This window comes from Macrobrachium rosenbergii, chromosome 34, assembly GCF_040412425.1.
Source record: "Macrobrachium rosenbergii isolate ZJJX-2024 chromosome 34, ASM4041242v1, whole genome shotgun sequence".
Taxonomy (NCBI): Eukaryota; Metazoa; Arthropoda; class Malacostraca; order Decapoda; family Palaemonidae; genus Macrobrachium; species Macrobrachium rosenbergii.
The window spans coordinates 10,790,159-10,808,604 of record NC_089774.1 but is presented as its reverse complement, the minus strand read 5'-3'; the positions used below and the strand labels follow the sequence as shown (position 1 = coordinate 10,808,604).

The 18,446-nt window shown below is 34.8% G+C and overlaps 1 protein-coding gene across 1 annotated transcript in view; it reads right to left on the bottom strand.

The window, feature by feature from the left end:
- Positions 1-18,446, bottom strand: part of sprt (PDZ domain-containing protein sprite) — an 80,284-nt gene that overhangs the window by 14,434 nt on the left and 47,404 nt on the right. The window contains 1 exon segment of the mRNA XM_067133896.1: positions 6,396-6,470. Within this exon segment, the coding sequence (XP_066989997.1) occupies positions 6,396-6,470 (75 nt within the window).

The following is an 18,446-nucleotide window of genomic DNA, read 5'->3' as shown; positions in this document are numbered from 1 at the left end:
TCTCTCTCTCTCTCTCTCTCTCTCTCTCTCTCTCTCTCTCTCTCACGCATAAAAACACTTCCTCTATTACAGCAATCGCTGTATATAAATATAATGCGCACTACACGCTATCTTTTTAAAAGCATCCGAGAGTGAAAGTTTTATTTTAGACACTCAAATATTTCCTCTTATCATTTTTTGGCGCGAAAAGTGCGCGTTCATTAGACCTCCCAACTCTAGCTTATTTCTGTTTCCAAGGCTATTAAGGGGAGCGTTCAATTAGTCTGCCCGTTCCTCACTTGTTTTTTTAAGGGGATTTAATAAGTACGCGTTCAGTTGGTGTTAATTTTGCCGCGTTTTAAGTATTTACTCTCTCAGTTGCGTTCAGTCGATCTCTCTTTGTTTACATAATCAGCCGCGTTCAGTCGGTCTCCATTTTCCCGCATTTTTTTTAGATTTTATTTTATATTCTTCGCCAATAACTGAGACTTCTACGCAGCTGGACGCTTCCGCGCGCGCAATATGCAATGAATATTACGCGCATTTACGCGCGAAAGCCTTTGTCTTTGCTGACAGGCGTAACTAAGTGCTGGTTTGGTCAAAATAACCAGTTATTTATTATTGCTGGTTTCTTAGTGGCGTTTTTCTACTTTTTTCCGTTTTTTTTTTTTTATACGTATGTGATGCTGCATTCATTCCTTGTACGCTCTCTCTCTCTCTCTCTCTCTCTCTCTCTCTCTCTCTCTCTTTCTTAATTTTTTATTTGAAATTTTCTCTCTCTCTCTCTCTCTCTCTCTCTCTCTTTCTCTTAGAAGTTTTTATTTTGTTTTCTTTGCTCTTTCTCTCTTCTCTCTCTCTCTCTCTCTCTCTCTCTCTCTCTCTCTCTCTTAGAAGTTTTTTATTTAATATTTTCTTCTCTCTCTCTCTCTCTCTCTCTCTCTCTCTTAGAAGTTTTCTTTCTCTCTCTCTCTCTCTCTCTCTCTCTCTCTCTCTCTCAGAATTTCTTATTATTTCTCGAAAACTTATCAAAGAATACCTTCTCTCTCTCTCTCTCTCTCTCTCTCTCTCTCTCTCTCTCTCTCTCTCTCTCTCTCTCTCTCAATCCATTTGACAGGTATCGCAAGGAATTATGCCGAGGCAATAAACAACTTTGTGGTCACCCGTCCGACGAGTGCGCACAGTACTATTGCAACCCAAAACATCTTTGCGTCGTATAACATACAAAATAAAGTTATTTGGGATATAATTAACTAAATATAAAAGAAAATATAAAGATTATTATATTATCTGATCGACAGAACGCGAAATAAACAGTGAAAAGAGGAAATGAATAAATAAAATAGCAATAAACAAATAAACAGAAATCGTTCAAATGATGACGGATCGATCCACTCATGGAGTTCGCTCCTGTGGCCCTCATTATCATCGCTTATTCCTCTCCTATTATCGCCGTTACCGTCTCCATTGTCTTCGTTAATTCGTGAGAAAATGGCTGACGATATCTGCCCATAGATTACGAAAGTCGGGAACGGATAAGAATGGTTTAAAGTCGCTAAGAGTAAACAGAACTTTTCGAAAATGGCGACCGGAGATTACGTAATGGCCGGTTTGATGACGTCATCAGTCGTGTTTTTCCCAATAGGCAGAAGAAGAAGAAGAAGAAGAAGTAGTTCAGGAAACTGTGGTGGCACCAACGAGAACCCTATTTCCTCTCTCTCTCTCTCTCTCTCTCTCTCTCTCTCTCTCTCTCTCTCTCTCTCTCTCTTGATTTTGATATATTGGGAAAATAGTTAGGTTTAGGCTTAGAAATAACCCATTAATAAAATAAATCAGGGAAGAAATAAACCTTGAAATAAATCAGTTTATTTTAAGTTCAATAAACAAAAAAATTATTTTAAAAATACCATATTGACGACAAACATCTCAAAACCAAAAAATAACCAAACTCCATCTTGCATGAGTGCGAGAGAAAAACAAAAACTTCCGCCCTCACTTCAGTCCCAAACACTTTTTAAAACGTAAATAATATATTAGAATTCTCTATCTACCTTCTTAAATCTTCTTTGACCTCCTAGAAGCCCAGGGTCATTATTCAGTGACCTCCAAAAAAGCTCGCATTGGTTTTATACAAGCGACGCTTCAATGCCCTCAGGGAGGCCACAGGTGATCAACTGTCAAAATCAGCTGATCGGCAAATCAGCTGATCGTGACGTCACGTGTCTTTGCGCGTGGCAAGTGACGCAATGGGTGATGTGTGTTTTTTCTGTGTTTTGCGTGTGTGTGTGTGTGTGTGTGTGTGTGTGTGTGTGTGTGTGTGTGTGTATGTGTAGTGCAGTTATTACATATATAATGGAGAGAGAGAGAGATTAAAATCGCCATTTCGTAGAGTGCATCCCTAATGTTGCCACAAATTTGAATAAACAACACGAGAGAGAGAGAGAGTGAGAGACAGAGAGTGAAAGAGAGAGAGACAGAGAGTAACAAATACAACGAGAACATGAACACTAAATAAAGGGGGAGGAGCCAAACAGGAAATTAGTAATTAGATGTGAAAAGAGAGAGAGAGAGAGGATGATTAGTTCTTAAAAGGAAGTCGGTATATATTTCATCACAGTGTGTCTGCGTATATGAGAGGATGTTGCAAATGAGCTTTCTCTCTCTCTCTCTCTCTCTCTCTCTCTCTCTCTCTCTCTCTCTCTCTCTCTCTCTGTGGAGATTATTTTAAATATTAAAAAATAAATTATGAGGTTTTTACAAACTTCAATAAAAGCCACAAAAATCTGCCTGTCAAAAAAATATAATTATTCATTCTGTCAAAAAAATATAGTTATTCATTTGTAAACATCATGAATAACCAATGAAATAATGAATAACGATGAATAAAAACATTTTTTCTTGAAGGGGAAATTGTGGGCGAGTATTATAAATGGCCAGACGATTATATCAAGACATCAAAGTAAAGATACGAGAAAAAAAAATATATATATATATCATGTTTAGCCCCTAAGGCAAAATGCCTCCCGGCCAGGCTCTTTCTAAAAGATGATGGAGACAGACTGCCATTTATTTTTAAAAGGCTGCCTTTTACTCTCTCTCTCTCTCTCTCTCTCTCTCTCTCTCTCTCTCTCTCTCTCTCTCTCTCTCCTTTTTGTGTAGACTAACAGAAACAGAAATTTGAAATATAGATTCTGCGTCTTTCAGAAATCTCTCTCTCTCTCTCTCTCTCTCTCTCTCTCTCTCTCTCTCTCTCTCTCTCTCTCTCTCCGGTTGACAAAGTGATCCTTTATCACGTGATATAGTCTTCTAAATTATGGTTCTGTTAAGTGAGGCGTAAAAGAACGTTATTCTTTTGTGGGAACATTGAAGGCTTCTAATGTTGACAAATGGGAACACTGTGTGTGTTCCCAATTGGAACATTATTTTGGGGTTTATTGTGGGGGGGTAGCGGGACATCTTAGCTCTGTAATGGGAATATTATGTTTTTTTTACGAGAACATGACGGGAACATTTTGGGAACACGTGGGAACATAAGCATGGTTTTAACAAGGGTATATCAGGAGAACATAAATCCATAATGTTCCCATGTTAAAAACATGATACCCCTTTGTGTTCCCACGTGTCCCCATGTTAGACAAACAGTGTTCCCTTCCTGTCCCCATAAAAAAAAAAAACATGATACTCCTATTACAATTCTAAAATTTCTAAACCACACAAATTGGAACAATGCAAATTTACCGTGTTCCCTGGTTTATCACGGGAACACGGTGGATTCGAAGGTGGTGGGGACACACGGGAACACAGCCTCTTTAAATGCTTAATACCTGTCTCAATCACACACACACCTTTTCAGGCAGGTAAGCTGAAACCGCCTCATTACAAAACCTTGGCTACGAAAACCTTCAATCTTCGCCCAGACAATTTGGTGTCATTTGGCAGAAAAAGCTTTCAAAACCGGACGATTTCCGTCTTCCAGACCAGTTTTATGGGCAGTTTTGGGTCTGGAAATCATCGGGTGCTGGTTTGCACAGACCATTTGGCCACGGTAAGGAACCGTTGGAGGAACGGTTCCATAAAATAAATTTTTTTGGGGGGTTGGATGATGGACGTCTGAGGTGGAATTCGATGTCTGCAGGTTGGGTCATTCTGGAATTAGTCCTCGTTATATCTTTATTATCGTTTTGTCTCTCATTCCCTCTCTTTATTCCTTATTCATAATTGTTCTGTCTGCTTTCTCGAAGCTCGTTTTGTGACATTAATGGCTATTTTGATTCGAATAATAATAATAATAATAATAATAATAATAATAGTAATTATACCACAGCAAAGACCTCATAATTATTTACAAGTTTATCTAATAAGATTCAACAAGATATAAATTTATCAGTAAATAAATTAATACCTTTGATAATCCAAAATCCTTTTTGTTTATCAATAAATATAAAAATTAGACATTGCTAAAAAAAAATAATTCAAAATATTTATTTAAAAGTGTGCATAAGTGTCATTTACTTTCCAAAAATGATTAATTTCTACTTAATTAAGTGTCTTTATATTTTACAAATACCAATATTTACTGACAGATATTTTAAACAAACAAATTTGTATTTGTTACCTAAATACTTTCTTTGAGTAAAAGTAATGTGTCCCTTTGTCTCGCAACGAGGAAAACGACAAGTGCAGTTGGCCAACACTTGACCGGAAACGACACTTTCGCGTGTGACAAGTTGCTAAGCGACACGGGACGAAACGCTTAGGTGCGAGAGAGAAAACACTTGGAGGGTTTCCTAAGACGCTGTACTGTGGTTCTTATAATGAATATACATACGTATATTTGAGTTTACAAGCAAACTGTGTGTATACAGGGCTTCCCATACAATACCCCATTCATTCCCACACCCATGCACTCCCATACAACCACCCAATTCCGTTCTATGACCTGAATTAGGGGGCGTGGTGCATACAACCAGAATGATATTTGGGACGCTACTGAAATTCTCATAATGAATATACATACGTATATATATGTATACAAGGAAACTGTGTGTATGCAGGGCTTCCCATACAATACCCCATTCATTCCCACACCCATACACTCCCATACAACCACCCAGTTCCGTTCTATGACCTGAATTAGGGGGCGTGGGCATACAACCAGAATGATATTTGGGACGCTACTGAAATTCTCATAATGAATATACATGTATATACAATTTCAAAGAGAATGATACAATACCCCATTCATTCTCATACTGCACTCCCATACAATACATTCCGTTCTATGACCTGAATTAGGGCGTGGTGCATACAAAGAATGATATTTGGGACACTAGAAATTCTCATAATGATATACATACGTATATTCAATCAACAAACTGTGTGTCATTCCCATACAACACCCCATTCATTCCCACACCCCCATCCCATAAAACCACCCAATTGGTTCTATGACCTGAATTAGGGCGTGTCCATAAAACCAGAATGATATTTGGGACGCTACTGAAATTTTTATAATGAATATACATGACCTGATATATCTTACAAAGGAAACTGTGTTTAGGGCTTATCGACTGCCTTCATTCCCACACCCATACACTCCTATACAACAGTCAGTTTTATGACCTGAATTTGTAAACAACCAGAATTATATTTGGGACGCTACTGAAATTCTCATAATGAATATACATACGTTTGTATACAAGGTTTGTTTTTATACAATACCCCATTCATTCCCACACCCATACACTCTACAACCACCCACTTGTTCTATGACCTGAATTAGGTATAATGAAACCAATTGATTTAGAGAATGATCTGTAATTACTGAATTACAGGAATACAGACTACAAGAAAAAATATGGATAGACAGAGATTACAATCACCCATTCATTCACCCACACTCCCATTTGCTTTACTAAAAAAGGGTGTCCACAAAACCAGATTGAATGACTGATTTTAGAATCCACTTGATGACCTGATATATCTTAATTGTTTATTATCGACTGCCTGTTTACTATAAACAGTCATTTTGCGTTTGTAAACAACTTGTTATATTTACATAGACTCACATACGTTTGTTAGTTTGTTTTTATGCTTTTTCACAATATATCTCAAAAAGTTGTCTGTGGATTTTAATGAAATTTTAAGCATAGATAGATTACTGATTAAGGAATACTTTGTCAAATTTGGGGATTAATCCATCAATATTTGTTTACAAAATAAATATGAGAAGTTATATTAATATCAGTGAAATGGTAGTGATATAACATCATATGATTGGATGAACTGTTTCTTGGGATATATATATACATATATATATATATATGTATGTATAAATACATGTATATATATACGTATGTACACATACTGTAATTAGTAATTACTGGTTTACAAAGAGAGAAATTTCCACAAATACTCACTTTGGCCTCCAAAGTTTGGAGTTTGTCCACCCGGGGGCGAATCCCCCCTGGACCACCAGAGGGGAGGAGTGTCGACTGGAAAAAAAAATTAATAATTTCAGAATTAAAAATTAATATCGAAAATTTTGAAATATTTTTTTGTGGACAGAAATTACTTTCAAAAACCTTTATACTTTTTTAAGTAGAGAAAGAAATTAGAAAGTTATTTTAAAACATTTACAAAGACATTTTCTTCTGTTTATGAATAGGCTGAGAATTAATATAGACTTGTAAGAAAAATTTTGGGGGTGAAATTTATTTGCCTAGAATGGAACATAAAAAAATATTCAGCCTGAATTCGCAGAAATGACAAATGAGGTTATAGGATATAGGAACAGAAATTTGAAATCTCAAGTAAAAAAAAAAAAATTTACATGAATATATTTACAGAAATAAAAATAGAATATTTTTGGCAACAAAAGAATTTTCACAATGAAATCAAGAAAGATTAAAAATGAAATTCAGTAATTCAATAAAAATATCTATGGATATAAAAATCATTATCATGAAACCAAGAAAAAATGAATAAATGAACTGAAAAATGAATTATACACAAGAAAAAGAATTTCGTCAGTCATTCAGTAACATTATAATTTAACATACTGAACACACAGCATAAACCCGATATTCACCTAATTACTGCCAAGAGAAAAAAAGTCCAGAGAAAGTTAAGGAGTCATTAAGCTTAATGACCCCTGCTGTAAAATCTCAATCTCATTAATCATTTTCATTTTCATTTCCACGAGTCATTCCCAGTGAGGTGTCATTGGCCTACAATTGGAAATGAAACACCGGTTCAATGAACTGTCCAGTTGTGTGGCCACAGTCACTGTGACGCCAGTTTAGAGTATTAAATCAATTAACAATTACGAATTTTGTGTTCAGGAACATAGGTTGTTTTTGGGTACAAAGTTGTCTTACCTGTAATTAGCAATCAATGTGAGGGAACAGTTTGGACCAGGTAATTTTACCCGAGTTTTCAATTAAGCTAATTTCATTATCATTAGAAAAATACAAACGACATTTATTTTTGTAAAAATATGACAAGTAGGTCAAAAGGAGGTCAGCATTTTCATGGACCTCAAAAATCATGAATAAAGGGTTAGTTTTTGTTGATAATTCGGCCTTAAGCAAAATACCTTTCTTGAAGACCACTCACAAAATAATGTTTAAAATCCCTTTAATTTGATTTTATAGGAATAAGCTTCTATTTACTCAATTTTCATCCAAAAGGTGAATAAATCTATAGAAATAAGCTTCCATTTACTAAATTTCCCGCCAAAAAAGTTCAACACAACACTGAAAAAGTGAGCTTTGGAACCACTGACATACATCAACAATTTTAGACTGACTCACCGATAGGTATCCATGGTAATTCTTCTTGTGCCTCGACCCTCCATCTTTGATCCTCATGACAGAGGTACACGTATCATTCAAGGACTTATCTCTGTCAAATCTCTCGGGAATATTTTTCAAATATATTTAATACAAACATTATAAGTATTCTTTTGTTTTTTTCTGAGTTCTTGGTGTTAAATGTTTGTTGTTTTTTTATTGTCAAATTGTTTTTTTTTCGTTAATTATTTCACTTCACAATTTGTTTTAGTTTTTCCTGTAATTGGTACCAAAGTTATATATATATATATATATATATATATATATATATATATATATATATATATATATATATATATATATATATATATATATATATATATATATATGAACACTAAGTTAAGTAATGCAGTTTTTCCTACCAAAGTTGAGAGAGAGAGAGAGAGAGAGAGAGAGAGAGACAGAGAGGAAAATAAACCCACAATTTTCCCAACCAATTACACTCTCTGGCAATTTCACGTCCCACTGACCAATCAAATTTCTCACACGAGACCATTCCCTGGCACTCGCTGGCATCCCACTGCTACACTGACCAACCACCTCCCTGCTTACAAACAATGACTGGCGGTTTGTGGCAACTCTCGCGCGTGGGTTGCCAATCAGACTTTCTACTCGGGGCGACTTCGTATTATTACCTGTCATAATCATGACTTACTTTCAAGGAGTCTTGACTTAATTATGGGAAAGCTGATGGTGATTTATGACAGGAATGTTACCTGTTCACACAAAGTGTGAATCAGCTGTTTATTTCATTTCCTGGTCTGTTTATGCGAGGTGATGTATAGGAGGAATTGAAAGGATTTAGCTAACTGAGATGATTTGACAGTCTCTCTCTCTCTCTCTCTCTCTCTCTCTCTCTCTCTCTCAGGAGACTGAATCTATCATTAGTAACTCTCCTTACATGTGTCTACCTATAGAAGTGAAATGGCTCTCTCTCTCTCTCTCTCTCTCTCTCTCTCTCTCTCTCTCTCTCTCTCTCTCTCTCTCTCTCTCTCTCTTATTAGACAAAATCCATTTTAATTGTATAGCGTTAGCTATGTATACCTGTAGAAAGATAGCCACCTGAGATGACTACAGACATTCTCGCTCTCTCTCTCTCTCTCTCTCTCTCTCTCTCTCTCTCTCTCTCTCTCTCTCTCTCTCTCTCTCTCTCGGGAAACAGAATCTATTTCAATTCTATTCAGGTCTATATCAACCCATTTCTGCTGCCGTCTGCTTCTACCCACGTCTGCTAATTCTGCCTGAATGTAGTTACTAACACATTTCTATCTCTGCTTATTCCTGCTTCTCTTTCTCACCCTGCTTCTGCTGCTGTTACCTGCTCCAAAGTTTATTTTCCCAAAAAACTTTCCCACATTTTCCATTCCTAACTTTCTCTCTCTGGTGACACTTTTGGGGAAAGCAGTGCTTGGAGAAGACAATGGTTGCTTGTAAATTGTGCATGCAGTCCCTTCTAATTTGATTAAGAATTACAACTTTCAGAATTAATGTCATCTTGTAGGTGATAAGTCAATTACACGTTGGGGATTTCCTGGTTGACTTTTTAAATTTTGGATTCCATTTGTTTGCTATTTTTGGCTCTGGGAAAATATTCTTTCTTCAATGAATGTTGGGATTTTATCCGTAAAAAAAGTTTTATTCAATTATTTTTTTTTTGTGGGGGCCATTCAAAAATAATCTTCTTTTAATACATATCTTTTAATCGTATTTTAATTTATCACTTTTTTGGGACCTTCAAAATATTTCAAAGAAGTTTTTTGTTATTTTTTTTAATTTTATTTTGGAAACTTTAGGGTAGACTCATTTGCTGTTAATACTTAATACATTATACATAGCAGAAACATACATTTAATGAGCTCTCTCTCTCTCTCTCTCTCTCTCTCTCTCTCTCTCTCTCTCTCTCTCTCTCTATATATATATATATATATATATATATATATATATATATATACAAGAAACGTATGAGCTAAAATCTTTAGTAGGAATTGTCTATAAAACTTGTCATTGGTTGGAGAGAGAGAGAGAGAGAGAGAGAGAGAGAGAGAGAGAGAGAGAGAGAGAGAGAGAGAGAAGCTTTATACACACGAAACCAAACTGACCCCACATACAAATATGCAAAAAAAAAAAAATCACTTAAAATGATTTATTTTTGAATCTATCTCATAAACAGGACTTTGTCCAAGGTCCAGGTGAGACCCAGCTAATGAGAAGTTGGTCTCAGACCATAACAGAGACCAAAAGAACCATTTAAACAGGCCGTAAAATTCGGTGGCAGAGCCGTAACAGGGCCATAAAGAGATTATTCTGGGGTTCTGGGTCAACGAAGTGGGATTAAAAGTAAGAATTATTATTATTATTATTATTATTATTATTATTATTATTATTATTATTATTATTATTATTATTATTATTATTATTATTATTATGACTACTTATAATTAAGATATTTTCTAAGTCAGGAAATATATTATAATTATATTATTATTATTATTATTATTATTATTATTATTATTATTATTATTATTATAAAGACACTTTGTATAAAGATAGATCATTCCTACTTCTAAAAATAATTGATTAATATATTTTTGAAGTCAGATAACTTACAAAATGTATTATTATTATTATTATTATTATTATTATTATTATTATTATTATTATTATTATTATTATTATTATTATTATTATCATTATTATCATTATTATCAAACTAGAACACAAAAACATCTAAAAAAAACTGCTGTACCTTCTTTATACTTTTCCTCGTGCAAAGAAAAAAAAATACAAAATCACTCAGCCAATTTATGTCAAATTTCTAATAAATTTCAATTAGAGGAACGCCTTAAACCACTAAGAACAACACTCCCAAACAAATGCAATTAAATTTCTAGCCACTGGCACAAGAATGAATCGACAAAAACACAAATCTGACACAAAAAAAGACACAAAAATCACAGGAAATGAAAAGCAGAAACCGGTTGACCCACTCTCTTTGATGTAAGCCGAAAGAAAACGGGATTCAGGGCTTCCAAACATCGATGGGTAACTCTTCTAAAAAAAAATACCCACTGACCACCAATTAGCATTCACAGGCATTCGCTCCCACTGTTTTCATTTCCGCCCATTTTCTGGGCTTTTGTTGCATCCTACTGGTAGTTATTCAATTATCCTGCATTGTTTGGTATCCTTCCGGGTCCTATTTGGGTCCTTTTGTCTGGGGGTATCCTGATTTCCCAACGGTTTCCACGTTTACATAATTGTTGTCCTGTATAAGTACAGTCTAGCTTCAATTTTCTTTAGCAAAGAAAATTGAAGCTAGACTGTACTTATACAGGTTAGATACTTGTATGGGAGACGTCTTACTCTCTCTCTCTCTCTCTCTCTCTCTCTCTCTCTCTCTCTCTCTCTCTCTCTCTCTCTCTCTCTCTCTCTCAGGAACTAAAGACATTAGTTCCCACGGTTTGATATCACCTTAGTCATGTTTGATCTACCGTGAAATTCCTATGGGAATTTTGAGAGAGAGAGAGAGAGAGAGAGAGAGAGAGAGAGAGAGAGAGAGAGAGAGAGAGAGAGAGAGAGAGAGAGAGAGAGAGAGAGAGAAAGTGGAAAGATTGGACAACACAATAATAAAAAATCGTAAATAATTTGCATACTGCAAACAAAATATTTATAATTATATGATATCAGATGCAATAATTATTATTATTATTATTATTATTATTATTATTATTATTATTATTATTATTTAGGTAAACAATGCTTGAGAATTGGAAGAAAATTTACACTTTCTCTCTCTCTCTCTCTCTCTCTCTCTCTCTCTCTCTCTCTCTCTCTCTCTCTCTCTCTCTCTCTCAGGTATTTTTGTCGAAAATAGAAATCTGAAAAAACTTTACTAGTTTTTTCCCTCAGAGTTCCTTTAATTTTTTCCCTAAATTCCTTCCCCCACCATTTCTTCCCCATCAGTTTCTTCCCCCTAAATTTTTCATTTAATTTCTTCCCTCTTAATTTCTCCACTCAGTTTCTTCCCCATCAGTTTCTTCCCACAATTTCTTCCCACAATTTCTTCCTCCTTAATTTCTTCCATATGTCAAAGACCGAATGATTGGTAAAAAGCCTCTCGTCTATTGCAATTTATTGGGTGACCAATAAACAGCAACAGGTGTCTATTGGATCGACAGTTGTTTGGAAATATTGCAGTTCTCTCTCTCTCTCTCTCTCTCTCTCTCTCTCTCTCTCTCTCTCTCTCTCTCTCTCTCTCTCTCTCTCTCTGAAATACAGGTAAATAAGAAACAAATTTAAAGCTTAGGTGAATTAACAGAGTGTAAAAAATTTATGTGAGAGAGAGAGAGAGAGAGAGAGAGAGAGAGAGAGAGAGAGAGAGAGAGAGATGTATTATCAATATCAGTCAGTTTGATTTTACAATCATTTGAGAAAGAGAGAGAGAGAGAGAGAGAGAGAGAGAGAGAGAGAGAGAGAGAGAGAGAGAATATATCAATAAACTCTCCCCTTGTTACGGAGACCGACCATAAATAACTGTAATAAATTGATTTATCAATAAATAAAAAAAAACTTTCAGCCAATAAATCAAAGCGAAAATTACTCCGTCATTCCGTTATACGGCCCAGCAGGTCCGCGGTTATGCGATGACGTCATTCGCGCATGCGCTGTACGTGCGCTCACCTGTTCAATTTGATTTCGGCTAACGCCGACAGTATACTGTTATTGTGGGGGGTTTCTCCCCCCTCCCCGAATTCAAATACACCCTTACAGATTCCCCACACATCAAACATATCTTCCCACAGCCCCACAGACCAGATTTGTCCCCCCTACCCAACTAAAAACACCCAAAAAGTATGGCCCACCCCGACCCTTCTGTAACACGTTGCTACGCTTCTAACCCCGACAATATACGATTATTGTGGGGGATTTCTCCCCTCCCAGACTTCAAATACACCCTCACAAATTCCCCACACATCCAAAATATCTTCCCACAACCCCACAGACCAGAGTTGGCCCACCTTACCCCCTAAAAACACCCAAAATATGGCCCACCCCGACCCTTCTATAACACGTTTCCACGCTTCAAACCCCAACAATATACGCTTATTGTGGGGGATTTCTCCCCCCAGACTTCAAACACACCCTCACAGATTCCCCACACATCCGACATATATTCCCACAGCCCCACAGACCAGATTTGGCCCCCCTAACCTCGAAAAACACCCGAAAATATGGACCAAGCATTCCTTCCCGTTTCAGGTAGCGAGCCAACAGGTGCCCAGATTTTCAAACTGATCCGCTCATTTTCTTGCGGTTTTGACGTGTACGTGCACCGGTGACGTGCACCAGTGACGTGCCTGAAAGGTTTAGTAAATAGACGTGCAGTGAGCGCCCGCGCGTCCGCAGAGCGCAGCTGCGCGCGTGTCCTTTTTTTAATTAGATTGGCGTCCATGAGTCGTGGTGTGAATAATATCAAGTTTCATTTGATTCGATCATTAATTTTTGCTGATTGAGTTTAGGGATTTTTTGGAGATAGAAAAATGCTGCGCAACTCTCTCTCTCTCTCTCTCTCTCTCTCTCTCTCTCTCTCTCTCTCTCTCTCTCTCTCAGAAAAGGTGCAAATCCTACTAAATTATCCTCGGACATAGGATACCATCCTTGGGGACTCCTGCCCTGAAGTTACCTAACTCTTGTGGCGTCCGGCTCAAATTACATTTGGGTTTCAAGGTTATGAAGAGAGAGAGAGAGAGAGAGAGAGAGAGAGAGAGATTGTATATTGGTTTTGTAGGAGTTATATCTCCCGAGAGAGAGAGAGAGAGAGAGAGAGAGAGAGAGAGAGAGAGAGAGAGAGAGAGAGAGAGAGAGAGAGAGAGAGAGAGAGAGAGAGAGAGAGAGAGAGAGAGAGAGAGAGAAATGACAGAAATGACACCAGTACAAACACACATACAGCTAATTCTCTCTCTCTCTCTCTCTCTCTCTCTCTCTCTCCAGCTGAAATTTCCTTCTTCAAACTCCAAAAAAAACTCTACCACACGAATCTACATAAAAAAAACACTAAATAGCAAAAAAAAACTCAAAATATTTTTTTTTCGGTATCATCTCTCTCGTTCTCACACCAGCCCTCAATTTCCCAACCCCTAATCTCTGCCGGGCACTCGGTCACGACCTGAGCCGCGCAGGCGCAGAAGGAAATACCTCAAGTGAACGATATATTTTGAACACGAGCGATAGTTTAAGAGAAAAAGGACTCTCATCCCTTTGTTTTCTTAAAGAGGACAATTGATTACATTTATATGACATTGTTTTGTTTCATAATCGATCGATTTGGAATAAATATGTCCATTGAGCGATATATTGTGGTTATGATCGATATATCAAGGATAAAGGACTTCAATTCCCTTTGTTTTCTCAAGGAGAATAATTCATTAATTTCATTCATTTTACTTTTGTTTCATAATTCATCGATTTGTTGATGAAATTTCACAATAGGTCCTGAGAGATGATGATAATGATGGTGTTTAGGATAATGAAAAATTAGTGAATGAGAAAGGTAAATATAATGAAAAACTCTGAAAAATTTACGTAAATAAATATAAAAATCGACATTTATAAAAATAAATTATATAATGGCGAATAATGTTCTGAAAAATTCAATAAAATTCACAAAAATCTAATATATTTTTTATAGATAAATTAAAAAATCATTAAAAATCACAATAAAAATCAAAAATTCAATAAATTATTTTATTGTAAAATCAATTGAATTATTTTTAAATCAAGACTTTCTAAAAAATTTTGTAAAAATTCTGTAATTTCATAAATAAAAATTTCAAAAGTTTAAAAAAAATATATATATATTTTAAATATCGATATTTTTTTTTAAGTTATTCGAGACCGAAAGATAAAATTGATAAATTTGGTAAATTAGAGGTTCCAGTACTGAAGGAAGGTCGATTCGTGACTGAAAAGAAACTGTTTGACCTTGTGAGTACAAATTGTGTATATACATATATATATATATATATATATATATATATATATATATATATATATATATATATATATATATATATATATATATATATATATATATATATATATATATATATATATGTATATATATATATATATACATACATACATACATATATATACTGTATATATCTATATATACACATATGTATACAGAATTATGTATGGCATATATATACATATACGTATATATACATATGGCAAAATATTCTTCAGGAAGAATATTTTGCCATACTCGGTTCCCACAAAGACACGAACACTTGTATACATAAGACACATATCTATACTAATCCAAACACTCCGGAATTCTCACTTTTCCCTCTTATTCCTCACGTGTTTCCAAAATTCACTATATAAAACACCATTTCTAAATACTATGCACCATTACCACACTTTTTTGCACATTTTTCATATGAATATTTTGCCATACTCGATTCTCACAAGGACACGAACGCTTGTATGTATAAGACACACATCTAGACACTCTGGAATTCTCTATTTTCCTTCTTATTCCTTATGTTTCCAAAATTCATTATATAAAACAATTTTTTTTTTGCACATTTCTCATATGAATATTTTGCCATACAAGGTTCTCCCAAAGACACGAATTCTTGTATATATAAGACACAAATCTAGGCATTCCGGAATTCTCTCTTTTCCTTCTTATTCCTTACGTACTTCCCAAATTCATTATATAAAACATAGGAATAAAACACGTGCTAAAATGACCCGTGTCGGTTCCCAAAATGATGGAAAAACGACACCTTTCCCTGACCAGTGTTCGAGCGAGACTGACTTCACTGGTCTCTCTCTCTCTCTCTCTCTCTCTCTCTCTCTCTCTCTCTCTCTCTCTCTCTCTCTCTCTCGCTTCGACCACTGGACAGGTGAGAGACGCCTGGTGAGGGGGGGAGAGAGAGAGGGGCCGGAGGGAGTGGGTTGAGGTGTTGGAGATTGAGGGAAGGAGGGAGTAGTGAGGAAAGGGGAGGAGTTAGGTGGAGTTTTCTACTTGCAATTCTTTAATATTTTCTTTTTATTTTTTTGGTTTTTGATGGAAAAAAACTGCCGTTATTTTTGTTTTATTCTAATAATAACGGCCGTTATTAAATCGTTATTAGTATTATTATAATGAGGTTTGTTTAGAATTTTATATCTTTTTTTTTACGAAAAAAATTGGCGTTATTTTTATTTGATTCTAATAATAACGGCCGTTATTAGCATCATTATTAGTAGTATTATAATGACGTTTGTTTGAGAATTTATCTTTTTTTTTTGACAAAAAAATTGGCGTTTTTATTTTATTCCAATAATAGCGGCCGTTGTTAAATCATTATTAGTATTATTATAATTACTCTTGTTTAAAATTTTATAGCTTTTTTCGTCAAAAAAAAATTGGCGTTATTTTGATTTTATTCCAATAATAACGGCCATTATTAACATCGTTATTAGTATTATTATATATATGTTTATTTAAAATCTTTATCTTTTTTGACGAAAAAAATTGGCGTTATTTCACTGTTATTCCAATAATAACGGCCTTTACTAAATCATTATTGCATTATTATAATTACATATACCATACGTTGTTTTAAGTTTGTTTAAAACTTCTGTTTTTATTTTTAGTTTTTTGACGAAAAAATTGGCGTTATTTTAATCATATTTTAATAATGACGGCGTTATTATTATCATCATTAATAAGATTATAATTACAGACATCATTATTTATTCATTATTTATAAGTATGCGTCACCCCACATAATAAAAATAATAATTACAGGAACGAAAACATTATTTATCAATCAATTCTCAAATAATAATTATAATAATAATATCTGTTTATAATATTAATTATATCTAATTATAACTATAATTATATTATCTACTTATAATTATAATTATAATATCTAATTATAATATCTGATAATAATTATAATTATATTATCTAATAGTAATTATAATTATAATATCTAATAGTAATTATAATTATAATATTTAATAATGATTATAATTATAATATTATCCAATTATAATTATAATTACTATCAGTTTGCGTCTTTATGAAATATATAAAACATATATATTAATAAAATTCAAGTTCAAAATCTTTTTGAAAATCTTCGAAAAACTTTAAAAATTCATAAATGAAACAAAAATTTTTATTTTCAAAGAAAAAAAAATAAAAAACACCAACTGGCAACTGTTTCCCACAGTGGCCAAGATCCAAAACATATATATAATAAAATCCAAGTTCAAAATCCTTTCGAAAATCTTCGAAAATTTTTAAAAATTCATAAATAAAAAAAAAATTTATTTTCAAAGAAAATAAAAAAAAACACGAACTGGCAACTCTCTCCCACAGGAAACAGTTAACTGAGGAATCCTTAGAACTTAAGGGCGTAGGAAGAAGTCCTACGTGAGGAGAAGTCCTTCCTCCTCCTCACCCCTCAATTTCCTACTGAGGGAAAAGGAGTAATATTTAGAAATAAAGTTGTTTGTGGGATTTCCAAGATGGCGGACACAGTAACCTTATTGATTTCATAATAATAATAATAATAATAATAATAATAATAATAATAATAATAATAATAATAATAATAATAATAATAATAAGAGGAAACAGGAAACAGGTGAGAAAGAGAGGAAATATGAGCAAAATTAGAAGGAAGTGCAGATGGTGAGAGAGAGAGAGAGAGAGAGAGAGAGAGAGACAGAGAGAGAGCTGGATATCCTGCATTTATAGGATATCCTGCCTGGGAGTGGAAGGATGTAACGTTACGGACACACACACATACACACACAGAGAGAGAGAGAGAGAGAGAGAGAGAGAGAGAGAGAGATGACCTATGCCCCTGGCCCCAAGCGAAGCTGGTCAGCCTTTGCAAGTGAGCAAAAAACCATTCCTTTAACCCTCTCTCTCTCTCTCTCTCTCTCTCTCTCTCTCTCTCTCATGCAAACACGCAAGTCAATAAAAAAAAGGGTAAAATGGTAAAGTAAAAAAAGGTTTATATAAGATGGCGTGAGGAAGAGGTGTAATCTTAATTTCAATCTTGGGCCAGTCTAGGATTTGCCCACAGTGGGTGATGTTCTCCCACAGTTGATAACATTGGTGCCCATTGGTAATGTTCGCCCCAACAGTGGGTAAATGTTTCTCCAGTGGGTAAGATTCTTCCACACTGGGTGTGATTCTCCCACTGTAGGTAAGATTCTCCCACAGTGGATAAGGTTCTCCCACAATTGGTAAGATTCTCCTACAGTGGGTAATATTCTTCCACTGTGGGTAAGATTCTCCACAGTGGGCAATTTGGCTAAATAATGTACAGAATCTTAACATAAAAAAAAATTGACATAAAAATGAATCTAGATTTTCACCTGACTCTTAACACACTCTCTCTCTCTCTCTCTCTCTCTCTCTCTCTCTCTCTCAACCCTGATCTACGATTACAACCATATCCGTATCTGGAATCATTCAAAAATCCTGTTGAATTTGCCTCTCCCTACGGCCTACCCGCATACAAAGTTTCATTGAAATCCGTACAAAACTTTTTGAGATAACGAGCCAACTAGCACAACAATAATCTAATACACGCT